This window comes from Sorex fumeus, unplaced genomic scaffold (assembly GCF_029834395.1).
Source record: "Sorex fumeus unplaced genomic scaffold, SorFum_2.1 ptg000008l, whole genome shotgun sequence".
Lineage (NCBI taxonomy): Eukaryota > Metazoa > Chordata > Mammalia > Eulipotyphla > Soricidae > Sorex > Sorex fumeus.
This window is the reverse complement of record NW_026606065.1, coordinates 81825596-81849226: the sequence shown is the minus strand read 5'-3', so window position 1 is coordinate 81849226 and position 23631 is coordinate 81825596. Positions and strand designations below refer to the sequence as shown.

Sequence of the window (23631 nt, the reverse complement as noted above, 5' to 3'; positions counted from 1 at the left end):
GCACCAAGCTTCCATAAGGGAAACCTACTTTTATACTAAATTCATCAAGGATTTGTTCTTTTAAGCTTTAAAAAATATATCATGATACTGTTTGCTCCACCCACCCTTCTTACCCAGTTTAACTTCACACCAGCATGCAGGACTCTTGGCCCATTGCATTGATTTTCCTTTGTGTGTGGAAAACTCACGTGTAGTAGAGATGTTTTATGCAAGAACTTTGTAAGTATTTGTACCTAAATGGTGATGGTTAAGGGCAAATTTAAGGCACGCTATGTCTTGTACTGTTCATTGAACGGTAGACAAAGTTTTAGAAGAACCAATGATAAGCTTTCCTATAAATTCTATGATCTGGGTTTTCCTGGTTGCTGTTTTGTCTTTTGTGGTCCTTGTGAGTGTGAAAGGAGACGAGAAAAGCTGTTCCTATAAATATGCTTATCTTTATCAGTTGTTAGAAATATGGTAACACTTGCTGCTGATACTGACATGAAAGAGGCTCCATCAAGAGCAGCACAGAAAATCGAGATGGATAGGCAGACGGCACACCTTGGAGCCTGATGGTCCTGGCGAGGTCAGCAGTTGGACAGGGTCCAAGAGAACTATAAAGGAATGGAATATAAAATAACATAATATGAGACTGACACCCAAGGACAGTAGAGACAAGGGCCAGGAATATTGCTCCATAGTTGTAAGCCTGCCTCATGAGCTGGTGGAGAAGGCAGCTGGAATAGAGAAGGGATCACTAAGTCAATGATGGTTAGAGAGATCGCTTGGGATGGGAGATTTGTGCTGAAAGTAGATAAAGGACCAAACATAATAGCCTCTCAGAACATTGCAAACCATAATGCCCCAAAGTAGAGAGAGAGTATGAGGGAAATTGTTTGCCATAGAGGCAGGGGGATAGGTGGGATAAGGGGTGGAAACTGGGGACATTGGTGTTGGAAAATGTGCATTGGTGAAGGGATAGGTATTCGATCATTGTATGACTGAGACTCAAACATAAAAACTTTGTAAGTGTTGCTCACGATGAATCAATTAAAAAATAAGAGAGAGAAAAAAAGAAAAGAATGGAAGTCTGATCACAGAAACCCTATGCTTGGCAGTAGCTTCTGTCTGCTTAAGAAAGAAGTTAAAGTGGGGGCTTCAGGAGTGAGATAACTCTGATATCAACCTGAGGGTCATATCCTGGGAGATGACTTCATAAAAAGGGAGAAGAGTAGAATGGGTAGGGCGCTCATCTTGAGTGTCGCTGATCTGGGTTTGATCCCCAGTATCCCATATGGCACCCTAAGTCTGCCAGGTGTGATCCCTGAGTGCAGAGCCAAGAGTAAGCCCTGAGCACAGCTGTGTATGTCCTTACACCCAATTTTTTTTTAAAAAGTACTGGAGATCTAACATATATAAGTAAGGATGTCTGCTGTGCCTAATAGAAGAATTCCCCCAAAAGCCTCAAGAAAATTCTTTTACTGAAATCAGATGGACACTTTGCTCATGCACACTTCTTACAGTAAGAGCATATACACAAATTGGCATTACTGAGGGTCTTTGAGTTTTCTTGTTTCCAAATGCTAAAGAAACTAAAGTGCAATATAGGTGAAAGAACAACAGAGGTGGAGTTCTCTGCTAGCTAAACTGGGACTGCATGATTTGTGGGATTTATGGATATTAGGGGGAGGGGTCAAAAAAAGGATTGGGAATTTGTAGCCACGGCCTTTCTTTCGGTTATCCACTCAAATCCTCACTTGACTCTTCCAAAAATTCACAGTGTCTTAGTTGCTCTTTAGCGTGGGATTCTGTCAATGTCTGCTCACAGGACACCACCAATTTGTCCTGCAACACAGTGACAACATGGCTCACAGGCAATCCAGCTTGTTGCCCCTTTACTTTTGGGGGCTTTCATGTCTTTCATCTTCTGGAGCGTGTGAAAGACGCAGCATGAATTGGGAACATGCAAAGGGCTTTGTCTCCAAGCCTGTGGCAACTTGGACACTTCTCCAGCTTTCAATAGATTTGTGGGGATGGTAAGGAGAGAATAGCTTGGACAAGGAGTCCAAAGTGCTCTTGACAAAAGTGCATTCAACAAGTTCCTGTCTTGGGTTCTTTGAAAAAACAAATGCTTTCTGAATAGATAGGACTTAGCCAAGAGGACAAAAGATCTGGCCAGTACACTGACGCTTTAATAAACCAACAACTATCATGCTAGAAATACCTTGAATATCTAATATTGCTTCCGTCCATCTGAAAGCTTGGGTGGTCTTTATGAAGTGACAAGAAGAAATATGTGTTACAATTAAAATTTTCTACTATTTTATTAATGAAAAGTGTTATTAACTAGTAAACTCAACTAGTCAAAATCTTTGCAATACTCTTGTTTAAACTATACTTAAAAATTTAATACTAGAAATATATACTACTCATTTTTTATTCCTAAACTAAGTTTATAAGTGATACAAAAATAATGTTTTTCTCTAAAAAGCACATTCTTGTCAAAGCTTCAAAGTTTTGTGATGAATATACAGAACTGAACATGTTTTCAAGTTAATCTGCTTCTGTAAAGATCTCACATGAAAGGTTCTTGTATTTTACCTTATGCTAATAGTTTGCTTATTAGAAAGGTTGTAATCAAATGCTGATATTTTACACAGCTTTATTCAGTGTTCATTTATAGAGTAATACTGGCAATTAATCTGTTCTCTGCCATGTGGACTGCCTGACTTACACTGCTGCTTGCATAAATCAGTTTACAATCAATTCCTCACATGAAGCTATTTTATAGAATTTCAGTGCTTACATAAGCCATAGATCACTTTTTTATAGGGCTTTATTTATGACAAGACACACAAGCACATTTACATTGCTTATAAATCATATATTATGAAATAGTACATATCTATAATATAGAATATTTTGGGGTGATTGTTATTTTATACATTGAAATGTTAATATAATAATTAGAATTTAAAGAATAGATATAGTTTATATTTATAAGGGGAACTGTCCAACATTGTTAAACTGGCAACTTAATCTTTGCACATAAGGGCTTTTCTCAGTACAATTTAAAAAAAAGTAGGAAAAATTGGATCTGGAGATGAAATAAGGCATCTGTTCTTCACAACTGATTTCATTCAAGATTTCAAAAAATAAGCTCATTATCACCACTCACTAACTTTTGTTTTAGTTTTGGGGTCACACCTGGTTAGGGATTACTCAGGGATTACTCTTGGCTCTGCGCTCAGGAATCACTCCTGGTGGGTCTCAGGGACAATATGGGATACTTAAATCAAACCCAGGTCAGCTGCATGCAAGGCAAACACTCTACATGCTGTACTATGTTTTCGGAACCACCACTCAGAAACTTTAAACTAAAAATGCCATTTTAAAATCAATTCATATGAATAAATGCTTTCTCTTTTACTTTTTTTTTGTTTGTAAATGATGTCAGAGATCGAACTCAGGGCTGCATACAACACAAGACATGTTCACTATCCCGTTTCTGCTTATCCTTTACAGCTGAAATGGGATGAACCCCATTTCACTTGACCACTGAGGTGGTAGACATGGCTGGCATATGGTAGGTTCTGGCTTTAGTACCCAGCACTGCAGACCCCTCCCCCCCGCAGTACTCCCAGGCACCATCACTATAACCAACTACAACACTATAGCACTGCACTGTAGCAATGTCTACCCATTCTTCAATGATTTGCTGGAGCAGGCACCAGTAATGTCTCCATTGTGAAACTTGTTGTTACTGTGTTTGGCATATTGAATACGCCACAGGTAGCTTGCCAGGCTCTGCTGTGCAGGCGGGATACTCTCCGGTAGCTTGCCAGGCTCTCCTAGAGGGATGGAGGAATTGAACCCGGGTCGGCCGCTTGCAAGGCAAATGCCCTACCCCATGTGCTATCGCTCTAGCCCACTACAACACTAGAAAATAAAATAAAATCGTGAGTACATAATTTAGAAAATGTGTCACGCATATCATGACCTCTGCTTAAGGGTCATGACTCTGGTGGCAGAAATCCTGACCCTTTACCTGGTCCACACCCCTTCGTCCTTTCTGACAACTTTCCCTCCTATTCTGTGGACACAATGCCACACTAGGCATGTCCCTGTCTTTTAGGTCTTCCCACTGGCTTTTTCTGTGGCTCTGTCCCAGATTTCCTTTTGATGGGGGGAATGGGGTGTTTTATTTAGGTCTTGGCTGAAATCTCATCTTGAGATATGTTGCTAATCACTCACTTCTTATCATCCACTCTCCATTATAAAATGACTTTATTTTCCTCAATAGTCCTCACTGATTCCTTTTTTTGGGGGGAGGGGTCACACCTAGCAATGCACAGTAGTCCTGTCTGAACTCAGGAATTACTCCTGGTGGTGCTCGGGGGACTATATGGGATGCTGAGAATCGAGCCTGGGTCGGCTGTGTGCAAGGCAAAGGCCCTACCCGCTGTAATATCACTCCAGCCCCTAGTCCTCACTGATTCAGATGAAAATTCATTTGTTTGCTCAGTGCCTGTGGCTCCGATTGTGACAAGCTCTATCACACAGTGGGAACTTGTCTCTCTCAATCTAGGCCACACCCTGACCTGGCATGATACAGTATTTTTTAATAGATATTTGTTGCATTGATGATTTTTTTTTGCTTTTTGGGGTCACACCTGGCGATGTACAGGGGTTACTCCTGGCTCTGCACTCAGGAATCATCCCTGGTGGTGCTAGGGGACCATATGGGATGCTGGGAATCGAACGCTGGTTGGCTGCATGGAAGGTAAACGCCCTACCTGCTGTGCTATTGCTCCAGCCCCTAATCACTGATTCTGTGTGCTATGAGGCCAACATGTCTACTCATCAGCAAGTGTAAATTCTCACTTACCATTCCTAAGGTTCCTTAAACCAATCTTAATTTCTAGAGAAAGGGAACAAAACGGTGAATAATCATATTGTCACTGGCTCCTTGTAAGAGAAGATTTAACTAGGATTCACTGACTGGCTAACCTCTGAGCTTGATGAAAAAGTGGTCCAGCCTCTCTTGCAGGGATGGGAAATGTTTGGCCTATGCTATGGGTCAAAAAAAGTTCATAAAATCTCATGTTCTGACCATGGTACACGACAAGGCAGACAAGAATGCTTTGTGTCTCATCTCCCCCTAAATATATGATCATCTAATCTTTGATAAGGGAGCAAGAATGTGAAGTGGAGCAAGGAAAGCCTCTTTAACAAATGTGCTGGCAAAACTGGACAGCTACATGCAAAACAACTGGGCTCAGATCTCTGCCTAACACCATGTACAAAAGTAATATCAAAATGGATTAAAGACCTCAACATCAGACCAGAATCCATAAGGTACACTGAAGACAAAGTTGGCAAAACCCTCCACGACATTGAAGCTAACGGTATCTTCAAAGATGACATGCCACTGGCCAAGCAAGTGAAAACAGAGATAGACAAATGGGACTATCTTAAACTAAGAAGCCTCTGCACCTCAAAAGAAACAGTGACCAAAACACAGAGACAGTCTACAGAATGGGAAAGGATATTTGCCCAATACACATCTGACAAGGGGTTGATATCAAGGTTATACAAAGTACTGGTTGAACTCCACAAGAAGAAAACACCCAACCCCATCAAAAAATGGGGTGATGAAATGAACAGAAACTTTCTCAATGAAGAAATCCGAATGACAAAAAGGCACATGAGAAAATGCTCTACATCATTAATCATCCGGGAGATGAAGATCAAAACAACAATGAGATATCATTTCACATCACAGAGACTGGCCTACATCCAAAAGAACAAAAGCAACTGGTGTTGGTGCGGATGTGGTGAGAAAGGAACCCTCCTTCATTGCTGGTGGGAGTGCCGACTGGTTCAGCCCTTTTGGAAAACAGTATGGACAATTCTCAAAAAATTAGAAATTGAGCTCCCATTTGACCCAGCAATACCACTCCTGGGAATATATCCCAGCGAGGCAGAAAAGTATGGTCGAAGTGACATCTGCACTTGTTTGTTCATTGCTGCACTATTTACAATAGCTAGAATCTGGAAAAAACCTGAGTGCCCGAGAACAGATGACTGGTTGAAGAAACTGGTACATCTACACGATGGAGTACTATGTAGCTGTTAGAAAAGATGAAGTCATGAAATTTACATACAAGTGGTACTACATGGAAAGTATCATGCTAAGCAAAATGAGTCAGAAAGAGAGGGACAGACATCGAAAGATTGCATTCATCTGGGGAACATAAAGTAACAAAATAGGAGACTAACATCCAAGATCAGCCAAGATAAGTACCAGGAGGTTCACTTCATGGCTTGGAGGCCAGCCGCACACGCTAGGGGAAAAGGAAGCTCAGATAGAGAAGGGAGCACCAAATAAAGGGTGTTGGGAGGATCCTCCCAGGATGGGAGATGCATGCTGAAAGTAGACTGTAGACCGAACATGGTTGCCACTCTACGCCTCTTTTGCAAACCACAACATCCAAAAGGAGAGAGAGAACAAAGGGAATGCCCTGCCATAGAGGGAGGGTGAGGTGGGGGAATGGGGTGTGGGAGGGATACTGGAATCAGTGGTGGTGGAAAATGGGCACTGGTGGAGGGATGGGTACTCAATCATTGTATAACTGAAACCCAAGCACAAAAAATTGTAAGTTTACAACTGTACCTCATGGTCTTTCACTAATAAAAATTTAAAAAAAGAAAAAAAATGCTTTGTTTCTGCTGCCTGACACCAATGTATTCGCCTGTGTGCAGGACTTGCAAGTGATATTATAAATACCCAAATGACCCCTGGCAGAAAAAAGGTCCTCCACCCTTACTTTAGGAAAATAGTATGGGATTTCTCAAAAAATTAGAAACAGAACTAACATATGTTCCAATAACTCCACTTTCAGGAACACAATACTAGGAAAACACTAATTTGAAAGGATGTATTCAGAGCTTATAGTTCACTGCAGGACTAAGTGTAATAGCCAGGATTTAGAAACAAGTGCTCTCAATAGATGAGTGGGTGAAAAAGCTGTATATATACTCACAGTGGAATACTATTTAGTTACAACATAAAATTGTCCCTTTTGCTACAACATGAATGGAACTGGAGTGTTTTGTGCTATGCAAAATATGTCTGGAAGAGAAAGACAAAGACAAGATGATCTTATTCATGTGCAGTAGACAGAGAAACAAAGCAAAAGAAGAGACAATTACCTAAGGTGGGGTGTGAAAGGAAAGGAATGAGGGTTGGTGTAGAGAAATATAGGCACTTATTGGTGGGTGTGATGTACATACTGCGCCTCTAAAACATATTAACACACTCCTTCAAACCAATATTCCCTTTACAAATACAAAAAAAAAAGGATGGAGGTGGGGTGGAGGGCATTCCTATGATTTGACCCTGGAATACAAAGATATACTCTCGGAGAACTTATATTGGACACACATTTTCCTGCCTCATCACTAGAGAATTTGCTCTGAGATTTTCATAAATCTATAGTTTAACACAGTATTTCCTTAAATCCTCTGGGTTTTCTCCATCATAATTTCAATGATGGGACAGTCACCTGTGACCTAATGGGCCTAAACTGGTTTTTCAAACCTCAGCTGTGCAGAAAGAAATGACTGCACTCATGATTAGGATGGACTTGGGATGTGGATGGATACAGTCACCACAGCCATCAAACAATAATTGTACACCTGGCTCTTCCGGTTCCTTTATTTTTCTGACAGTCTAAAATATCTGGAGTCAGCAATTTTTTCTATATGCAAGACAAAAACAACTTTCACACTTGTACATTCTGGGTGCCAAAAAGTCTACACCTCCTCCCCCCAGCCTCCCTGAGGATTTAGGAGTGGCTCACTCACAGAAATGAGCAAGAAAATTTGGCTGTTCCTGGCTTATGGCTAAGTGAAACTCAATTTCAGAAAGCCTGTGTTTCTGGTCTTGCCTTCTGCTCTGGCTGGAAGGTTTAACTCCCAGAAAATCCATCACAGCTGGAAGTCAGGAAGAAAAGGGAGTTAAACTGAAAAGGAAACAACTCACTGATAATGAAGTAGAAAAGTGATTAGCCCAAATCTTCTAGGAATCTCTTGAAGAAATAATCCCTGCTTGGAATCTGGAGTACCACTCATATTATGTGACCCATGCAATGGAAAAAATAGTTTTCCATCTATTTGCAAAATGCTTCTATTGTTGCTCAATCAGTTAAATAAAACAAATTTTGAGGGAGGAAAGGAGATTAAGCTATTTCACTCTACTTTTAAAGGGATGCACTGGTTACTCATTGCATTCACTTCGCTATAAGTAATTTTTGAGAAGGGTTTGATTGGCAACTAGAGAAAGTTGACATTTAACTCATAAGTCATGATTTTTTAAAAAAAGGATCAGGTTATCCATTATCCTGCAAATATAGTCTCAGGGCACTGCCTCACATGGAACCTGCCTCCACACCCATCACCGGAAGTGAACTGTTCCTTCCCAGGCATTTCTGGAAGACGCTGTGGTCCCTTCAGCACAGCAGCAGCGAGTGGCCTTGCTCCTGGAGACATTTCTAGTACAGCTGAAGCACCACTTATGCTGAGCTATAAGTCCTTTTCTTGCCTCATAACAAGTGATAAATGGTATTTATGAAAGATTTCATTTAGTTATCGAACGTCAGTGCATAACAACAAAAACAAATGAAAAAAGGCACTCGGGATTTAAAAATCCATAAAACAACAGAGAACCAATTATTTTCAGTTGACACAGGCGGCTTAAGCATTAACCAAATGCTAATTAGGCGTTTCACTTCCTTGGGAGTTTATTTTCCTCATCCTCTCCTTCCTGTGGCCAGGATACAAACAGTCCTGAGAAATCCCCACTTGGGTAATCCAGTCAGCCTTTCTGTAATTTCCTGGCCCATTTACTCCCTTTTGTCCCACTAATGCATTTCCTCACCTGTTCCTGAGTTTTTGTCAGCAAAGCTAGAGATTTAACTGGCCTCACTGGGGAGTGTTGTTGACTCTTCAATTGTTCTCCTAAGAAACTCCCTCTGTTCTCTATATTAGCTCCCTTTTAGGCCTTGGCCAAGACTCTTCCCTAAACAAGCTTAAATGCATTCAATTAATTTCTTGTATAGGTTCCTTTAAGGTGATTACGCCTGGAAATCCTCTTTCTCAGTAAGATGTCTCTTTCTTGAACCACATCAAAACAGCGAACACTTTACACGAAGCCCCTTCGCCTTTATTTGCTCTGAAGCTGTCATGTTGTTCAACTTCTGTATTCCATTAGAGCAGGTTTCGACATTTAAGGTTTTTGAAGGCAACAGTGAGTGTTTCCCAGCACCCCCTGAGTTCTCCCAGCTGGCAACTTTATCACAGGGCAGCCTCTTCACCCTCTCAGAGACCTCTGTCAGACTCAGCTGTCCAGACCGGCACTCCTGCAGGTCTCTATCGCCTTCCAGGTGATCTGACGGAGATGACACTCGAAGTGGAAGCATTTTGAGCTAAGCAATATCTCAGCTTGGTGGAAAGAGATCTGGGGTTGGAAACGGGTCCAGCTATTGTGAGGGACACTGAGCAGTTGACCCCACCTCTCTGAGTCTGCAGAGGAGGAATCTGCCTTTGTGGCATGTGGTGACAATCATTATTAGCAAAGCAACATGTGGCTCGTTTCTGTAAAACTGACAGAAAACAAGAAACCTCTTGAGCTTAAGAGTGACTTAAGTACAGCATCCAAACGTCACACTGGGGCCTTGTCTAGATCTCGAAAAAATAAAAAATAAAAAAGATAAAATCCACAAAAGACAGGGTGAGGCAATCCAAAAAAATCTATTTTAGGAATGGCTATTGATTGAAACCAAGGAATTGTTCATTTATTGCATTATATAGCAGGCATGGGAGTTACAGTGTTTATATGGAATAACAGTAACAGGTATACTGTAGATTGGTCATAATACATACATAACGTATTCTGTGATGTTTATAGCTGTAGGCTAAAGCCAGGATTTGCCTTTTATGCTTCAGCAAAGGAAAATCAGCTGCACAAAGGGGCTGCATGGAGCAACTCTGCACAGTCTGGCAAGCATTACTTAGGCACTGAGTTTATAGACGTCCATGGTGGCAAGCTGTCTGCTCCTGCTTGTGTACGCAGAGTTAAATCATTTCAAAAGCCTTTAACAATGCATGTGGTGAGAGAAGCCCAGACTGAAAGTGGTGCAATGTGGAGGCATCACAGACAATGGTGCAATGTCAAAGGGACATCTGCATGGGAAGCACTTGTCTCTAAGACTGCCCATCTCTTGTACGGCAGGGTCTGTCCCCTCTGTCCCTGAAACCCCAGCACTGAACTCAGTCCCAGCATCACCATATAAAACCAACCCCTGGAGAAGAACTAGAGCCTAAAGCAACAGAAGAATGAGATCATGCAAGGGGACAAGGGAAAGAATGCAGTGGCCAAGCACCACTATGGAAGGGAAGGGGGGCAGTGATCTGGTATGCACTGGGTTTAACAGGCAGATGGCCAGTGGTTTTGGATCTGCAGTGGGCAGGAAATTTGAGTACCATAAATTTGTGTTATTTGGGGTTCTGGTTTTAGGGCTACACCCGGTGATACTCTGGGCTTACCCCTGGCTCTGCACTCAGGAATTACTCCTGGCGATGCTTGGGGGACCATATGAGATGCTGAAAAACTGAACCTGGGTTGGTCACATGCAAGAAAAACACCCTACCTGCTGTACTGTTGCTCCGGCCTCATAAGAACCCCAATGTTTTGAGCTGGGTGAAGGCACAGGGACTAACCATGGGTTGAAAGGTGGCTTGATCACCCAGAGACACTCAGGCCTGGCTCCCCACCAGGCAGGAAGCTGAAAAAGGAAACAGGTGGGAACAACCTGCTACCTGGGGGGAACAGAGGAACCTTGAGGAAGGTATGGACGAGGTGATTCAAAAGGACACATTGGTGGAGGGGACACAGATTTGGGGAGACAGTCTGGCTAATTCAACTTTCTTCACAAATGAGAGCTGGCTGAAACCCAGATTCGAAGACTGACTTGGGAAACTGTTGGAGTTTTCAGCACTCCTTATACCCCCAATTCCAAACTAACTGTTCCTCTGAATGTAGGCTCGCTGTTCTTTGTCCAGTCTGTAAGGAGGGGCATTCTGATGAAGCGCAGCAGTAGGCTTGTCTGTAAGTGCTATCGAGGAGTCCCGAAGTATCTAAGGGGTCCATGAGTATCATTTAGCTTCAAAGGAAGAGGACACATGGATGACACATATTTTCCAAAATGTAGGCACATGTGACCTGGATTTCATAAGTATGATTTCCTTTAAATCTCAGAGCAAATTTGTGATGAGAAAACTGAAGTTCAGAGACATTATTAAGCCTGCCAAGGTCACACAGCTCAAGTATGTGGCAGGGGCTGGAATCCAACGCAGGTCCATCTGTCTACAATCTGCTCTCTCCTCTGCCTCATGTCACAGCAGTGGGGGAAAATGTAGCTGGAAGTAAAATAAATCTTAACCAGGTGTTGGAAGCAGGCACTTGCCACCTGGCCAGGAGAGGCTCAGAAAAATGATGCCATAATTTCTCATCCCTTTCATTAATAAAGAACTAATAAATAGTTTAGGGAGCAGGAAGACATACATTGCCAACAGTCAACATGATGAGGGAAAAGAAAAGCTGAAGTTGTCTAGCAAAAGCTCCCCAAAAAGATGTCAAGGGGATGGAGAGATAGTACAGAGCATACTATGCTTGCCTTGCATGATGCTGATCATTTTCCCACACCCCATATGGCCCCCCAAGCACAATTGTCAAACATCAGGAGCATTTCCTAAGTACAGAGACACCAGTAACCCCTGATCATCGTCAGGTTCCAGCGCCCCCTTTTCCTCCTTGCCAAAAAAAAAAAACCCAAGCAGAAAAAATCGCCCAGCTTAAGTCTCCATTTCAAAGGTCTGGCAGAGTGAGACTCTCTTTGCTAAGATAATCAGTTGTGCTCAGGAGGCTCTAGAGAACTCCCATTGTGCCATTCTGCCCCACAGTTCGGGGAACTGGTCTAGGCGCCCCTACCTTATCAGTTTGGCCCAGCAAGATAAGTATTCTATGCCTTTGTGACCAAAATTCCTAGAACTGGGGCTGAGTGAGAGTACAAGGAATAGGATGCCTGACCTGCTCACAGCAGAACCAAGTTTGATGCCTGGCATCCCATATGGTTCACTGGGTCATGCCAGGAATGATTCCTGAGCCAGGAGTAAGCCCTGAGTACCAAGTGGTCCCCAAACCAAACCCCAAACTAAACAACCAAAATTCCTAGAGTTGACCACACTACTACCTTCCTGGGATAAATATGACTGGCTCAGTACATTTTATAGTTGATCAAATATACTTGTATGCATTTTTAAATGCTTTTTACGCGATTTGCTTGGAATATTTATATTCAATTTACTTTTCCCCCCCAATTGGGTCCATGTCTCCTGTTACCCCTTCTTAGGACTAACTAATCTGTAGAAGGCAGAAGTTTCCCGCCTGGAGCAGTCCAGATAATATGTATTCCCTATGAATGCTAGATGGGCCTCTCTCTTTGGAGGCTCCGCTGTGTCTGTCTGACCTGTGGACTTTCTTTCAGTAAACTGACTTTATTCTGTCTGGACTGTCTCACTCTTGGTAAATTCATTTACTACTCCATGTCTTGGGCCCAGAGGAATCTGGGTTGGAGTCTCTCTTCCGAACCCCTTAAAACCTGTTTCTCAAAATGTTATAAAGTCTCGATTAGAGAAATAACCTATAATTGAACTGGTGGAGTTTTGTCGTGCCTTGGGTTCCTCTTTGACTCAGCTGTTGTACCAGTTCTGACTGGGAGATGTGACAGTGCCCAGCAGCTATTCCAACGTCCCCGCCCCCTTCCCTCTGTGGACATGTTTGTGGCTGCAAGGGATGCTGCTCTAACGCTGACATCCTGGCCTCTGTCCTGGGTGGGGGCTGCCCTCTCCAGCTTGGGGGCTCATGCACATCATGTGACACTCACATGACTCATGGAGGGTACCACAATCTTAGCTCTAGAGCTCGCACATTTGTCAACCATCGTACCCTTTGCTGTGGTGTGGGTGCTATTTCCACTCAGTGTCAAGGTCTACCTGATGCCTGTGCTGCAGGAACCCTGCTTCATATAAAGCAGGTTCTGGCACCACAGAGTCATTTCCCAGCCCTGTTAAATACTTGTTTGATGATCAAAGAAATCCTATGTAAGACTCAGAGACAGACAGTGAGGTTAGTGCTCCTTGCACAGTGGATGTGGGGGCCTTCGTGCTTTTTCCACCTACTTGGTGCAAACCACCAGGTGTGGAGGACTGAACTTTTGTTTGTTCATGCATCTTGCCTCTGTCTTCCAGGCTCTGTATTTTTGTTTGTGGCAAATGACTCTCCAGGGTACTTCTCGGATCACCGGCCCTGCCTGAACATAGGAAGCCTGGATGAAAGGGAAGCCCCTGAGAAGTGAATCTGGTTTCCCTCCCATTTCTCAAGCGGCCACCACGCTGTCTGAACTTTGCCTGTATGGTGTGTGCGAGTTCAGTCTCTAGGGTCACAGAACCCCAATGCATCAGAACACAAAACCAAAGGGCAGATCTGCTGATAGCTCACTGTCAGGTTATCCCCAGTCTCAGTTTCGGGCTGCATTTCCCAGGGGCAATGAGACATATTCAGGGAAAGCACTTAGGGGAAAGAGAATCCCCTCCACCTGGTTAGTGAAAGACAGGGGTAGGGGCTAGAACTCCTTGACCTTGAAACTGGAGAAAACCAGCCCAGGCCCACTGCCACCCTCTCCAGCAACTGTGATGAACAGTAAGGAGGTCTCCAACAAACAAGGACCTCCTTGTTGTTTACTCAACACCAAATATGACTGGAACACTAGACGCACCATCGGCCAATTCATTCACCTTTCTGGCTTGCTGTAATCTCTAAAATACCAAAACACCCCCATTAACCCACACTCAGGAAGAAAAACACTTAAAGGGAAAGAAGTTTGCTATTTTCCATGACATTTTAGTCCTCTGGATAATTAATCATTGTAAAGATATGTGGATCGAGGACAGATTGTCTTCCATTAGGGGAGAAAATTATATGAGGCCCACTTTTTTAATACAGAGAGGAAAAACTCACCAGAACAATACAAAAAAAATTATTCCTTTTCCAATTTTTTAGGACCACACAAAATAACAAGATTTTATTATCTTAAAATTGTAAGATTTTATCATAAGACAGAGTAGCCGACACCTGGTGTGTCAGGATAATCTCAGGATAAAGGATGCTAGGAATATGATTTTGGTGGAGGTATTTTGAACAACTAAAATATTCACCATGCCTGGTGTCTCTAAGGCATATGCACAACACACCAGGAGAAATGCTTTGTCAAGAAGACAGCAAAAGAGAAAAAGACAAACAACCATCAAGACAAACATTCATGTTCATTACCTGAAGCAATACATCTTACCATTCTTCAGTCTAACTTTCTGGATATCTAATTCTTCCATCTCCTCCTTTCTCACTGTCATGATCTAAGTCAGAGGAATGGGCTTATTTCTGCCTAAATTATGGCAGGCTAATTCTGCCAAGCCAGATTTGTCAGTGCAAAAGTGGAAAGGCACATGGAGAGAATTTGAGTGGCAGTTTACCGAACAGTGAAACAGTCTGGGAGTTGGATGCTATGAAGTAAATGCTATTTTTTTGTATGTTTTGAGGGCACAGAGGAACACTGTGGATCCCAATCTACCTCTCAGTGCATGATTTGGCACTAAAGCATGTTTTCAATATTAAAATGTATTAAGACTTTTTGCCCCATTCCTTATGAGTACACTCCTAAGGGTACCTACTAGAGTCTTTGCCAATGACTTAGACCTGGGTTTATGACTTGGCAGATGGTCCTTTTTTTGTTTTTGTTTTTTGGCTTTTTGGGTCACCCCCAGTGATGCACAGGGGTTATGCCCGGCTTTGCACTCAGGAATTACTCCTAATGGTGCTCAGGGAACCATATGGGATGCTGGGAATCGAACCTGGGTCGGCCGCGTGCAAGGCAAACGCTCTACCCGCTGTGCTATTGCTCCAGCCCCAGTAGACAGTCTCTTAACAGGCCCAAAGCAGGTTTTCAAAAAGAAGCTGCAAAAGGTTCCTTGGTTAGAGGTGCTGAGGAGATCTGCAGGGTGGATGCTTTGCCTCCACTGAAGGCACACTGGGCTGTGGGCCATGGTGGGTCGGGGGAACAACCTGCCTCTCCTGTTCATCTTTGTGTGGGGTGCGTGATGCTGAAGCCCCCAAGTCTCTCCCTCTTTGAATCCACCTGTACTATTTTTAAGCCTTGAGATAAGTGAGCCGCTAAGTGGAGGCCCAGCCAGTGCCTGCGTATCTCTGTGGGCTGCTGAGGCCTCAGCAGGAGCTTGAAGGCCAGGCTCTGGGGTCTGCACTGGCTGAATGTGGGCTCCTCACTGCCACTCTGCTGACATCTGCTGACATCGGTGCAGTCGGCCCTCAATAGGCACCTCTGAGGTGCCAGACCCCTAACTACACAGATACCAAAGTGAAAAGTACCAGACAGGGTATAATGAGCCAGAAAGTGTGAGGAGACAGAGAAACACTCAGGGTCTTGCACCAATGGAGACTGTAGACCTTTGAGTGGGAAACAGGGGACTGAATCACAGCCCCCCATGTAACCCAGTGCCAGAATTCCAGAGAATCCAGACAGGTGTAAAAGAAGTAAATAAAGGTGATCAGGGTACAGTTGTGAGGCTACTCTCCAAAGGTCAGGCTGGACAAAATCCGCCTCTGGCAGAGAGCAGGGCACCACCATTATCTACTCTGCAGATGGACCACCCAGAAAATCTGGGAGTAATTAGGAGGGAGAAAAGCAAATGCCGCCCACCCCCAGCCAAAATGATAGGAGGTGTGGCGTCTCCAAATTATCTTCTTCGGGAACTCAGTAAAAGCCGGGCAGGACACAGGGGCTAGGAAGAGGGAAGGGGGGCAGCAGAACCAGTGCGGTTATACATACACTCTCTCACACAATCCATCAGGTAGACCACATTGTGATAGACACAAAGTGATGAGAAAGACTATTTTAAAATGTAGCAGGCAGAAACACACACACACAGACACACACAGACATGCACAGACACACACGCACACACTTAACTGAACATTTAAAAGGGAGTTTGGAGTGTTATTTTGTTTTTTGTTTTTTTGTTTACACTTGGTGGTGCTCAGGGATCACTTCTGGCAGTGCTTGGGGGACCATATACAGTGCCAGGGATTGAACCAGAGATATGCTTTCTGCAAGATAAGCATCGTAACCTCTGTACTATCTCTCTGGTCTGTAAAAGTCAACTTTGAGTAGGATAAGTGAGTGTTTTCTTTTGTGGTTGTTGTTGATTTTTTTTTTTTTTGCCACATCTGGTGATGCTCAGGGTTTACTTCTGGTTCTGTACCCAGGAATTACTCCTGGTGGTGCTTAGGGGACCATATGAGATGCTGGGAATCAAGCCCTGGTTGACCGTGTGCAAGGCAGGCAAGCACCCTGCCATCTGTACCAACTCCCTAGAATAAGTAAGATTTTCAAATGATATTATTTTCTGCTTATTTGTTTTATTTTGTGGTTACAACGGTGATGCTCAGGGCTTACTCCTGGCTGTGCTTAGGGATCACTCTTGTTGGTGCCTGTGATACCATATGGGATGCCGGGGATCGAATCTGGGTTGGCAGGGTGCAAGACAAGCACCTTATCCACAGTACTATCTCTCTTGCTTTTGAAATTCTTATTTTTTTTTCTTTAATTGAAATTCCAGGACATACGCACAGTTACAAAGCTGTTCATGATTGGGTTTCAGTCATGCAATGTTCCAATACTCTTTTCCCCACCAGTGTACATTTCCCACCACCAATGTTCCCAGTTTCACTTCTGCTACCCCCCACCCCAAGCAAAGAGGGGTTCACAGTTGCTTCTAAGACAGCCCATAGCTCCAGGTGACACACAACATGCTGAAAACTGGGAGTGACAGCATTCCTGCCAAGGGTCAGGTCAAAGGCTGTGGGGTCCCATATTGTTTTGGAAACTCCAAATTTCTCTGCCCCACATGATCATCATTCTGTCTTCTATACTGAAACAGGGAGTCTCTTTCTACTCCAAAGGCCAGGCAGTGAGTCAAAAGCTAAAACAGAAGGTAAATGTGGCCTCCAGATCTGACAGAAAGAGTGGGGTTTCTCCCTGAACACTGTTCCAAGCCTTCACACATCTGTTCCCCTGTAGAAAATGCGTCCCCATCACTCCTGTCTCCAAATCCTGCACATCCTCCAAGTCCTCTTTTCCACCCATTTTCCAATGTGTGCCAAGTCTTGATTTCTCAAGCTAGGTAGAAGGGCTCTCTTCAATATGTCTTCTCTGCCACTGGGCTAGGCCTGTTTGCAGGACCCCTCAATTCCAGGGACCCACAACCCCATTAGAGCAAGCCTGGTCAGGTGTGTATGTTTGTGTGTGGTTAAGGCACAGTCTGTCAACATTTTCCTCTTTAAACTCTGAAAGGAGTTTTAGGACTTTTGCTTTGAAATGTTCACTTAGAAATGAGGGATGCTCTTTCAACAATACTGTTTACTTGCACCTTCTTGAAGTATAATGAATGTCTACAAGTTGTTTTTAACTATGATGAAACTTCCTGTGTTTATTAAGCTTAACAGCTATTAAGATTGGTGTGCAGTCTGTACTCTGAAACTTTCAGAGACTTCCCTTTGTTGCGGCTTCCCTCTATTTTTAGGATCCAAGAATATGATTTATTTATTTATTTTTGAGGTCTAAAACATGTTGAGAATCTTACAGGTGCCAAATATCTGATGGATCGAATAGCCCCATCTCAGGCCTTTATCATGTGCTCCCCTGTATAATGATTACACACAGATCTGTCATAGATCTTGATCTGGCCTGAAATCATCATTTTAAACTTATCAAAGGCCTGTTTTTTTTCTTGTCAATGTTTTATGATGACCAACACTTTGGCCATTCAATGAATTCTAACAGATTCACTTATTGAAAAATAAGAAATAAAAAGCCAAAACTTCAGCAATACACTCTGCAACCCTTTTCCTATAATACAAGTTATTTCAAATGATATTTCCAGTTGTGTAGGAATGAGTTTTCCTTAAAAATAAAGCAAGATCTCCACTGCTTTGAGAGATGGCACAAACAAACAATATAAGTAAAACACACATAGCATTTAATTTCTAGAAGTGTTGAACCTTCTGACTTTCATTTGAAATGATTTCCATTTAATTAGCAGTTAGCTAGTGATTTCCTTCTAAGCACTTTTAGCAGAGGTGAGCACCTAATTTTCAGACTTTCGGTGGAGTTATTGTCATCTGATCATCCTGCAGCATTCTTTTTCCCGTTTATCTTCTGCTAAATTTTGACCAAATGAGGTCTGATAACATTCTAACATGTGATTAACTCCCACACAACCATCTGGGGAGGAGGCGTAAGCTCCGTGGGAAGTAAGTGCATGCTACACAATTGTTTTCATGGCCTAGAGGGTTAGCTTCTGTGGAACTTTCTCAGTGCCAGAAGAAAGTAGTAATTCATTAAACAAACTAATCCCTGTGAGCTCCCCCCCCCCCCCCAAACACACCTCCAGAAGTGAGTAAAGAGGGCTTGGACAAGATTTCCATGAATAGTTTAGGACATTAATTGTTCAACATGTCAACTTACTTTGTAGATACTTCTTCACCCATAGAGCAATTGGGGTACCCATGAACTAGCTTTTAAACTATCTGGCAACACTGCTAAACCGGAACTTTTAAGATCTCGCTGTGAGTTTACCCAAAATGCTAAAAGCAACGAGCAGACCATATTCTTGCTGGAAAACTAAAAAGAACAAACGGAAGCCTGGGAGGAAACAGGGGAAGGTCTGAGAGCATGAGCAGGGAACGCTTCCTGAAGACACTCACCTCTTTCCATTGCTGCCCCGGAGCATCGCCTTCCCCAGCACTCTCGATTTGGTTTCCAGCTCCTGCACCTCTTCCAGTAGCGTTTTCCTGCAGGTATGCTTGGCTCTGTGTTACGAAGACAAGGCAAAGAAAGGAGGGCATAGGGTTAGCCTGGGCAGAGAGATCCGTCATGCCCCTCTAGGGTTCTATTCACCAAGATTGAGCTAGGGGTCTGGCCCCCAGGGGACAGTCTCAGGACAATTGTGTGTGTGGCAGTGGCACTGCTGTCATACTCTGGGGGGGAGGGGGGGAGGGAAGAACATGCACAGGGCATCAGAAGCTACCACATCTACTGTGGTTTGGATTGAAATATGCATGAAACAATCACTGTATTGTATTCAGAGCAGTATTAGGAATCATAGTACTTCCACAAAGATTTTTCAAAAGGGTGAAGAGGAAGAGGAGGAGAAGAGGAGGAGGAGGAGGAGGAGGAGGAGGAGGAAGGGGAAGGGAAAGGAGAAGAGGAGGGAGAGGAGGAAAAGGAAGAGGAAGAGGAAGAAGAAGAAGAAGGGGAATGGAAGGAAGAGGAGGAGGAGGAAGAGGAGGAGGAGGAAGAGAAGAAGGAGGAAGAGGAGGAGGAAGAAGAGGAGGAGTAGGAAAAAGAAAGGAAGGAGGCAGGGGGAGGACAAAGAACGGTGACAATGGTGGGGGAGTAGGAGGAAGTGGAGGAGGTGGAGAGGAACAACAGTAACAGCCCTTGTTACTGTCAGTCACTGGATTTGGCCCAGAAGGATCCAGTCACTCAGATCAAAGATGGGGCCTGCAGATATTTATGGGCCTGTCTCTAAGCTTTTCAATGTGGAACCTGAAGAGGCTTTAAATCATCACCAGAGAGAACACCGGCTGGTTCTTTGCCCCTCCTGTGATCAGGAGCCCAGTGTCAGCTGACTCCCTCCCCTCCCCCACCTTTTTCTTTCTTAAAGTAGAAAAACAGCCCTGGCTATAGCAGAAGTGGGATTTAGGGGGAGGGGAGGGTTCCTAGGCAATGCTCTGGGAATCCCCCCTTGGTTGCTGCTAGCAATACTTAGTTTAGTGCTCAGGTCTCAGCATGTGGAAGTTTGGACCGTGTGGTGATGGAAAACATGATGTCACACCTGGTAGCACTTGGTGCAAGGACATGTGGTGCTGAGGTTTGAACTCAGGTCCTGGGACATACAGAGCTTGCAATCTCTGGCCATTGGGCTGTCTCCCTGATCCCAGAAATAGGTTGGTTTTGTCTCTTTGTTTGGGCACCACACCTGGTGGTGCTCAGGGCTTACACCTGGCTCTGAGCTCAGGGATCTCTTGGGTTGAGGCTCGGGGAACCATATGTAGTGCTGGGGACTGAACCTGACTGCACAGGTTGGCTTTGCCCTATACTATTTCTCCAGCCAAGAAATGAGATATTTTTTTTTGCTCACTTTCATGCTCTTCATGTCAAACACTTGACCTGAAATTTGGGGTCAACACACATTTCCAGTACTCCCATCCTTCCTTCACAGAGACAAGTTAGGGCCCTCCAGTGCTATATATCATGGTGTGGAGCGACTGCAGAGAAAACTGGAAGCAAGCTGGCCTTCTCTGAAGAGTTTAAGAGATCAGCCCAGAAGTTTCTCACCAGATGTAGTTACACGTCCCTTTGTGCAATGAAACCAAAAGCAGTGCCTTACAATATTCAAATCATTAGCTGATCTCAAGTTCCTCCTAATCTTCAGACTAAAGGCAGAGTTGCTGGTTGAAAAACAACCTAGTCTATGAAGTAAAGGGAATTCACCAGTTTAAGGTAAAGGTTGAGGAAAAAAGGGATTCATTACTTGGCAATACAAGGCAAGTCTCCTTATTAGGACAAGCTCTGCATTCACTTGATCTCTAGAGAAATACATGGGAGGATTCTACTGTAGAATCAAAGAGAGAAGAACAAAAATCGAGCATCTGGGTAAGGAAGTCAAAATCAATGACAGGGGCATTCTGAAGACTAAGCTATTTCAGTGGAATCAGAAATTCCCGCCTCACTTCCACCTTCTAGAAAGAAAGTCTGTTAAGATAATATTACCCCATCATCCCTGAACACTTGGAGGTAATCAGTAATGGACTATTAGGACTGAGATACTGTGTGTGAGCCCACCAGTCCTTCCCCTCAAAGTAAACAAGGGAAGTGAACCCCAAAGCTCTAACACATAATACCTTCAACACATCAAAAGTGTCCTGCCACTCTGTGGAGATAACATACTTAGTTCAAAGCAGAGACGATGGAATTTTAATTGAAACAGCAAATAAGGAAATGTTTAACATTTTGCTGAAGAGAGTAAGAGGACGCTGAAATTTACACTGTTCAATGATATTGACTTACTGTGCCTCAAACTTTATGTTTCAGTTCATGGGTTTATGGGGCTATATTGATAACGTGCCAACTGTGTGCCAAGTTTAATCTTTATCAGATTCACTCGAAGGACAGAGCCCCCCATCCACCCCATGTCCTGCTAGTCTTGAAGGATGAATGTGCGCTCACATGTTTACAAATTGTTTCCATCCCACCATCACCCACCCTGCCTTCGGACTCCCCACTTCCCTATCTGCCCTCCAGAGCGAGTAGAGCTCAGTAACCTCTGGACAACCTTAGGGGGTACTTCTGGGATGGGCAAAGACAGTGACAGCAAGAAGAAGCTGAGATCAGGAGAATCTTCACCATTTGAAATCTATAAGTTATTCCTTGCCCCAATCACCCATCCCTCTATAAAAAATATGACCCACCACATTGTAGCTCTTAGTTCTTACTTGGTCACAATATTGCCTCTGTGGGAAATGATCAGAGCATATGCATGCTACCTGGCCCTGTGTCTGTGTTGCACGCAGATAAAGTTATGAAAGAATCCAAGAGTTACTAAGCAATTTTATAGTATTGCCTTAGGTGTGCTCTTATGGACTAGTCTGAGAACCTGAGAACTGAGCACTGGAGAACATGGGATGATACACGGGCTACAGCTACTTTTCCTGCAAACAACCCTGGAGTAGAAGGGGTGCTGTCAATTTATAAGTGTTTTCTCACCATCTTTACCTAACAGGGCTTCAATCTGACAAACAATGCTCAAATCTCCCCTGCCAAAGTCCTCTTGTGAACTGATTAAAACCCAAGACTTAAAGGTCTCAAAGGCCCATCTTCAAAAACTAGTTACTGACTAGTAATGTAATGTAAACCTAATGTAATTTAAGCTCTCTGATCCCTCTCCTCTATGGTGTGGGTTTGGTTTGTTTATTATTTTTGTTTGTTAGGTTTGGGGGGGTCATACCTGGCAGACACATTCAGGGGACCATATGTGGCATTAGGGATTTGAACCAGAGTTGCAGAGACATAGTCACAGGCCAAGCAGATGCCTTTCCTCCTATACCATCTCCCCAGACTCTGGTTTGGTTTATTCTGAATCATGACTGGGTTACTGCAGACTTTGAAAGGAAAGAGACTGACTCGGAATCTTGAACTTTTCTTTTTTCTTGTTATTGGGGTCATACCTAGCGGTGCTCAGGGTTTACTTCTAGCTTTTTGCTTAGGGACTATTCCTTCCATGTTTGGAGGACCATGTGGATTTCCGGGGCTCAAACCTGGGTCTGCCACATCCAAGGCAAGCTCCTTTCCCACTATGGTACCAACCCTGGCTCCTGAATCTTGAACTTTTTATATTTTTCTGGTTTCTGACCTCTTTTCCTGGACTCTCTCTTTAGCTGGGAAAGGTAGCAAATTAAAAGGAAATTCACATCCAACAGTGGAGAAAAATGTAGGTATAATGGGCTTCAAAAGCAATTAGTGTGGTTAGAGTGTTCTTTTACTTTCAACTGAGGCCCATTTGTATACAGAAATTTCTTATTACCTTTTCTTTCCATTTTACTGCCTAGCTGGGATTAAAATCAGGAAATGAAGTCATTCTGGAATTGCTGAATGTATTGTGTGATGACTGAGAGTGTGGGAGATACAGGCAGATAAAAGGAGCCGGGTTCGTGCATTCAGTGGCCTTGGGCTTTACATTCTTTTTATAAAGCAACACTAACAAATTTCTCCTTGATGAGTTTAAGTACATGGCAGCTTACCTAAGCGTTCTGTCATACGTAAACATTTTGGAAGAGAACAAGTGAGAGAATACTGAAATAGTTCTGGGAAATTTAAACCTTGTGCTTCTAATAAAAATACTCATTAGCCAGGTATTGCATATAATCAATCAATTATTTTAATAAAAGATGTGTTAGTTTGGCCCCTCATGCAAACTCTGGTCAATAGGATGACAGTAGCATTTTATGGGATCCAAATCAGATTCAAGGTAGTCTAACAATGGATCTTTAACCAGAAAGTTGATAGACTCCAGAAGAGTACCAAACTCAGAATCTTTTTTCAGTTCCAGATCATGAAAGGGAGAAAGACTTGGCAAAGAAGGGCAGAAAGATGGAGTGAGTTGCTTTCTTAAATTCTCATAGAAACATGTGAATAGGCAGGTCTGTCTGGTTATGGAATTAAAAAACCACTAAAATTCAGCCCCAAAAGTCCTGCAGATGGGTCTGAGGCAAGCCCTCAACCAGTAACACTATCACAGAATGTGCTCTGTGGTATTTTAATTCTTACTTCATTAAAAACTGTTCTTGGAGTTTGGGTGGATATAGTTCAGCACCAGAGTGCTTGAGTGGTATGT

At 43.3% G+C, this 23631-nt stretch overlaps 1 protein-coding gene across 2 annotated transcripts in view; it reads right to left on the bottom strand.

Moving 5' to 3' along the window:
• The window catches only part of LOC130017871 (phospholipid-transporting ATPase IB-like), a 688232-nt gene that overhangs the window by 45412 nt on the left and 619189 nt on the right, over positions 1-23631 (bottom strand). For both annotated transcript variants that reach the window (XM_056108642.1, XM_056108649.1), the window contains exon 35: positions 18941-19045. In XM_056108642.1, coding sequence (XP_055964617.1) covers positions 18941-19045 — 105 coding nt within the window. The remainder of the gene's footprint in view (positions 1-18940; positions 19046-23631) is intronic.